The sequence below is a fragment of the Pyxicephalus adspersus genome, chromosome 5 (genome assembly GCF_032062135.1).
Source record: "Pyxicephalus adspersus chromosome 5, UCB_Pads_2.0, whole genome shotgun sequence".
Lineage (NCBI taxonomy): Eukaryota > Metazoa > Chordata > Amphibia > Anura > Pyxicephalidae > Pyxicephalus > Pyxicephalus adspersus.
In genome coordinates, this window is record NC_092862.1 from 36,748,268 (window position 1) to 36,755,260 (window position 6,993).

At 37.0% G+C, this 6,993-nt stretch overlaps 1 protein-coding gene across 1 annotated transcript; it reads left to right on the forward strand.

Moving 5' to 3' along the window:
* The first annotated feature begins 391 nt into the window (after window positions 1–391).
* CYP7A1 (cytochrome P450 family 7 subfamily A member 1) lies at window positions 392–5,740 on the forward strand. The gene is made up of 6 exons (XM_072411155.1): window positions 392–564; window positions 1,100–1,340; window positions 2,481–3,091; window positions 3,188–3,318; window positions 3,791–3,969; window positions 4,893–5,740. The coding sequence occupies exons 1-6, from the start codon at window positions 485–487 to the stop codon at window positions 5,190–5,192; spliced, it is 1,542 nt and encodes a 513-aa protein (XP_072267256.1). The 5' UTR covers window positions 392–484; the 3' UTR covers window positions 5,193–5,740.
* Window positions 5,741–6,993: the final 1,253 nt, after the last annotated feature.

The window sequence follows — 6,993 nt, forward strand, 5'->3', positions numbered from 1 at the left end:
ATCATTTACTGCATTGCTGCTACTGAGCTGGGAAAGAACACAAGATAAATGCTAAAAAAATGCTTGCCAGTAACCAGTGAACTTGACCTATAGTCAACAGCTAGTAAGCTTGTATGAGGGACCTGAACACACCCAGAGACCTTCAGATTATCTATTATTACAACTCTTTGATTACTTTGGAACCTCATCCATACCTCTGGACAACGGTCAAGGCTATCTCTATGATGGTCTAGGCTGATGCATTTTTTTCTGATTTTTACAGATTCCTGCACAGAAGCGCAGGTTTGAACAAGAGCTTTCTATTGGTTGATAGGTTAATCATCAATACCTTTTCTCGGTTACTTAGGTTCATTTGCTACACAGCCCATTATCCTTCAATGGGTATAAAAGTGGTAACCACTTTTCTAACCCTCAGCATTGCTCTTAGCTCACAGCTGAAAGTGTGCTTCACCCTGAAACTCCATTAACTCCATCAACTGAAAAGATGCTGACAATATCATTGATATGGGGATCAGTGGTGGCTTTGTGCTGTTTTTTCTGGCTAATTGTTGGCATTAGAAGACGGTAAGAGGAAAAAAAATCTAAATTAGGGTTGTGTTTATTGTATTATTGTATGTTGTATATTTATATATATCGGTTAGATATTGTTGCAAGTGATGTTTAAAACTACTTTATACATAAATCCCAGGGATTTAGAATGGGCACCAAAGACTGCTTAGTGCCTTAAATCAAAAATAATAATAATAAGGCGTTTGTTTTTTTTTTCAATACCTATTTTTCAAATTTTACTTAACAAAACTATTTTATAATGTATGATATGCATATATAGAAATAATACAAATAGTCAGTGAAAAAAACAGCTTTAAACAGTATATTTGCCAAGAACCCAGCATAGCCTTCTAATTCAAATATTTAATTTTGGTTGCTTTTATCTACTGTGTGATGGTCAGAACAGAATGTGTTTTACAGCAGTACAATGCCAAGTGAGTAAATAAAGTGAATGTGACACCATGTTATAGTCATGTTAGAATCAGTAATGTTATGTAAAACTGAAATAAGTAATAATTGGGCATCTATATGTCTTTTTCTGTCCTTGCAGGCAGCCAGGAGAACCACCCTTGGAAAATGGGCTTGTTCCCTATATGGGATGTGCTTTGCAGTTTGGGGCTAACCCACTCAAGTTTCTTAGATCGAGACAGAAGAAATTGGGTGATATCTTCACCTGCAAGATTGCAGGACAATACGTTCATTTTATCATTAACCCTTTTGCATTTAATTCTGTGATGAGGCACGGGCGGCACTTTGATTGGATGAAATTCCACTTTGCAACATCAGCCAAGGTAGAACATATGTGTTACTTGTTTTAATGTGTTTGTTATCTTAATAGGTTCCAAGTATTGTAAAACTTGAGTGATAAGACTAATAAACTTTTAGTGTTAAGTGTGCAATGTATCATAACACTGCATATATAGAAATTAAAAACAGCCTGACAATTAGGGAGTTTATGTTTTTATATGTGGTTGTTTAGAATTTTTTGCTTACAGCTACATGTATCAATAAAGTAACAAGTTAAGCTTTATTACTTGGTGTTAGGTGTGTCGACTGTCCTCCTTTTTGTATATTTAATGCATATGTGCCCAAAATCCCATAAAAACTTTGAAGACCAACCTTTGAAGCAAAAATAGATATATGCATAACCACTGTCCCCATGCATAAGTAGTGCAGTTCCTGCAAACCATGGCTCTTAGACAGTAGAGGTAACTTATTATGCTAAAAATTAGTTGTATATTTTTAAATTACTAGCTGATGTTTAAATAATAATAAAAAATTCATTTTTAATAGTTCAGCTTTTATTAAAAAAAAATCAGACACTTCCTGTTATAGGTTGACAAAACTCCTCAAAATTAGGGGCTATCGAGGATCACAAGTTGCTATATCAATTTTTTTAAATAGAAGAGCTTTCAAGTTATGTATTTTCTTTTACTCTAGGCTTAGTACCCACAACTAATTAGACCAGACACGCTACCCAAAAGTGGGATTGTGGAGCAGTTACCCCTTCTGAATGCCAGTAAACCTAATGCCACTTGTAGCTCCTACCCCTGGCAGCTCCATATATACTGGATGGGGCCATCAGTGAGCAGTACCACTAACTGCTGCCAGCTGTCAAATATGCAAGTGGCGGAGCAGCTGGCAAGGAGGCAGAACCGGCAGGAATGTAACAGAACCTGCACTGGTAGATGTGTTAATCATTTGTTAACATTTAATAGGAAACCAAAAAAAAAGACCCCATGAGTGTGTAAAGAAAATTCTTGGTTGAGTCTATAGCAACTATTTCCTTTTCATCAGTTTATTATTTAACATATAGCTTGTTTGATAAAAAATGTTCTTATAACTATAATACACTGGCTCTATGTTGCTATGATTCTACATAACTTAGTTGTCTTGCTAACTAAGTAAAAATATGTTTTTGCTTCTGTTAGGCTTTTGGACACAGCAGCATGGACCCTACGCATGGCAACACAACAGAAAATTTGCATGAGACATTTATGAAATCCTTGCAGGGCGATTCCCTGGATTCTCTCATTGCTTCTATGATGGAGAACCTTCAACACACCCTACTGCATCTTAGTGCATCTAAAGAAAACAACAACGACTGGATAAATGGAGGTCTCTATGCCTTCTGTTACCGTGTAATGTTTGAATCCGGATACTTAACTCTCTTTGGCAAGGAATTGAATGCCAAGGATGATAAGAACCTAGCTAGACAAGAAGCTCAAAGAGCTTTGATTCTTAATGCTCTTGAAAATTTCAAGGAGTTTGACAAAATTTTTCCTGCTCTCGTAGCCGGCCTGCCAATTCATGTCTTTAAAACAGCGCACAGTGCCAGGGAGAATCTGGCTAAAGATCTCCATCCAGAGAAAGTCAGACAAAGAATTAACATCTCAGACCTCATTCACATAAGAATGTACAATAATGACACTATTACAACCATGAATGATGCAGAAAAAGCAAAGACCCACCTAGCACTCCTCTGGGCTTCCCTAGCTAACACACTACCAGCAACTTTCTGGACTGTCTACAATGTCCTCAGGTAAAATGAAAGGCTCAGTAGCAATAGTTTTACTGTCAATTCTATGTCCTCCTATAATCTAAACAATATGCATTTATATTTGACTTATCTTGCCAGGTGCCCAAAAGCAATGAAGGCAGCAACTGAAGAAATCAAACAGGTGTTGGAAAAGGCTAATCAGAAAGTTTCACTGACTAACGGCTTAATTATCCTAAATCGGCATCATCTGGATGACATGCCTGTCTTAGGTATGGTTATATTAAGTACACCCAACATTCCACAATTATATTTAAATGTTATACAAGTAATATAAATGTATATGTTTATATAACCAGAATAAATACATAGGTAACGCTATGGCTGCAACCTTCCAAGCAACCCAAAACATTTTGGAAGATCCTGCTGTTTTTTATAGCTACATCACCATGCTCTCAGGTTGTTTTGGGACATTTCCCCTGAAATGTTTAATTTTGGCAAATACGTCTACTATTACTGTGGACAAACAAACTCTTTGACTCATAAAACCTGTCCTTGCTTATACCTGCATTTTTATTCAGAGATAATGCAGCATGTCAATTGTTTTTTTTTAAGTAAAGCAACATGAATAAAAATGTATTGTTTGCTTCTAATATGCTAAACTTCAGTAGTTTCCATTTTTTACTTTTTCATCTGATTTCTCATAAAAAATAAAATATATTTCTTGCTGTCTTTTATTCACAGATAGCATTTTAAAAGAATCCATGAGACTCTCCAGCGCATCCATGAACATCAGAGTAGCCAAAGAGAATTTTGTTTTACAGTTAGATGATGTTGGGGCATACAACATCCGCAAAGATGACGTTGTAGCATTTTACCCACAGACAGTACATTTGGACCCTCAAATTTATGATGATCCCCTGGTAAGTAGTATAGAAATGAGTGTACAGTGACTTTTTATGCTCTCTAATATTCTGGAAAGCAAATATGATATGCCATGTTTTTAAAACTTCAGACTGAATTTTACTAAATAATAGAAATGAAGGAAGTTGGAATGGGTGGTTCGGACAGCAAATTATCCTTCTACAGAAACTAGTCTGGGTTTTTCCGCTTGGATTTCCTATTGCCTGGCTGTCCGGTGGTCATTGTCAATTTCCACAAAGAGATATCTCCAATCTCTACCTTCTTTCATTACCATATTTTTGATCTGTCGTACCTGTGTGCAGAGGCCTTCTGTAATAAAGTCCAGTCACTGCCTCCTTCTTGTATTCTTGTGTCTGGTCTTGTATTTGCCCCTCTTTATAGCGGGAGGGCCCGATGGGACCCTTCCATGACTCTGCACTCTACACAGGCTATGTGTAATACAGTCAGGATGTCAGGGCTATTTTTACAAAATAATCCTTTGGTATCTTTTAAGGATATATATCACATACAAATCAATGTGCGGTTTGTGACCTCACTGGTATCTTTACATTATACTGTTTTTCTCCCATTGGCAGCGCCAATGATGGAATACCTACACCCCATTTGTTTAAACCTGGTTGTGGTTGCCATAAAGATGAGTTGGCTGTTGATTATTGAAGAGTAAAAGGGGCTTAAGTAGGTTCAGTCATCACAAAAGAATTTAAAGGCAGAATTGTGAATTTTCCCTAAATACATAATTTTGTTTTTAGACAATTCATTCATGGCTATGGCCAATTTTACCCAAAAGCCAACTCACAGCAATCAAGTACTAGTACACCCACTAGAATCAGAAAACCTGGTGTATTGCTGTACATTACAGTTGCTATTTGCACTTATTATCTCATATGAATTCCATACTCATGCCTATTTATTTAATTTTTAGACATTCAAGTATGATCGTTATCTGGATGAAAATGGAAAAGAAAAGACCAACTTTTTTCTTAAAGGAAAGAAACTAAAGTATTACTACATGCCATTTGGTTCAGGAAAAACTAAGTGCCCTGGACGTCAGTTTGCAGTTCATGAGATCAAACAGTTAATGGTCTTGCTGATTTCTTACTTTGACATGGAGCTTGTTGATAAAAATTCCAAAACCCCACCTCTGGACGAATCCCGAGCAGGCCTGGGAATTCTACAGCCTACTTATGATGTAGATTTCAGATACCGCCTCAAAGCGTTTTAAGCACAACATCCTAATTCTGTATATTTTGTAATTATTTCTAAAAACTAGTTATTGCACTGAGTGCAGTTAACATTTTTTTCTGTAGCCCATTTATAGTGTTTTAACTATAAATCATTCTGTAAATATTTATTGGTGATTTCCTTTATAAGCATCCATGTGTTAGATCGAGGACTTGGATATGGATATTTTGGATATTGTACTGTATATTATCACATACCGCCTGTATGTTACTTTATGGACTCTATATATAAAACAGGGAATTGGACACCCTCAAACATATCCTGGTGGGAATCACTTACGGCCATTGAAACAAATGGACCATGTTTGCTAGAATCTTGGATTCCCTGTTTTACAAATAGAGCCCTATATGTCACAAAAAATGATGTCTTTATAAGTAAACTAAATATGATAGAACATTTATGTTCCACTATTGTACCTCACACTATGTAATTACTAAACTATTTACCTATATTCGTATAATGCAAGTGTTGTCTTGTGTTAAGTGATACACAGATATGTGTAAATAAATATTTTTTTAATTTACAAAATGCCTATTGGATCTGGCTGCTGGTTATAAAATTACAGGATAAATAAAATAGTAGAGAGTAAAATAGTTCTATAAAAAAAATAGTTCAAAAATGGTTCCTAAAGCACAGACTTGTGTGCCAGTGTGTTGTGTTTGAGTGTGAATGTTTTTTGTGTAAGACCTGTGCCCTGTATAGCAGACTCCTATATCACACATCTAGGGTTGAAACCTAACTTTAGTCTTTTGTTCTGTCCGGACCAGTGGTCGCCAACCGGTGGTCCGCAAGAAAATTTTGATGGTCCACGGGTCTGGTGCGTGCGCCTCCCCCAGCGGGGTCCTTCTCCTGACCCCGCTGATCATGTCCCTCGCATGGACACAACTTTTGTTGTGTCCACAGCCCTGCACTACTGTACCCCCAGGATGTTTAGCAAGCAGGTCTGAGCCTGTGATGGGAGAGTGGGGGGGTTCTGGCATCATGACGTCACTCTGGGAGAAGTTTCTTTCCCTTTGAGTGACACACGGCTCCCAGCGCATGAAAGGTCCGGATGAGGGACCTGGCGCATGTGCACTCGCTTCTACTACTGACTACTGACTTCTACGCTGACGGATTTAAAATGATGAATTTAGTGGTCTGTGAGGTCCAAAAGGTTGGCAACCACTGGTCTGGGGGACCACCAGATGTGTGCATAACTTTAACATATAACACGTCATTCTTATGAATCAAATATTATTACATATACTGACAGGTATAAACAGTGTGATGTTCTTTTTCAAATTCATGACCTAATCAAGAAATATTACAGTAGAAGATAATATTTGTAAATTAGATTTGAATCTTTTGCACAGCCTCATCTTTGTCTAGCTAACCCGTGTACAGCTTGATAAATGCCATATGAAAAGTTTCAGCTGACTCATGTCTTTCTCTGCTTAGGCAAACAAAATCATATAAACCAATCACTTAGGGTTCTCTCATACAAAATCCCTATAGCAGTGATAATTTGTATCGTTAGGAAAATGTATATAAAATTCTAACAGATGTGTTCTACAGTACCTTTTGAATGAATGCCTACTAAAACAGCTGCAGTAATGTAAAAGATTGTTTCTAAGCATGTTAAGGAGTATCGGGGCTAGAAAGGGTCAGTAGGCTGGTTAGATTATTTTTTACAATTGAAGGCTGGCACATTGAAAGGGACCCTTTAGTGGTTCACCAACTTGACGATGGCAGTGCATAGCTAGCATATGTGGAATCCTTACTTTTTAAAGCGGAACTAAATT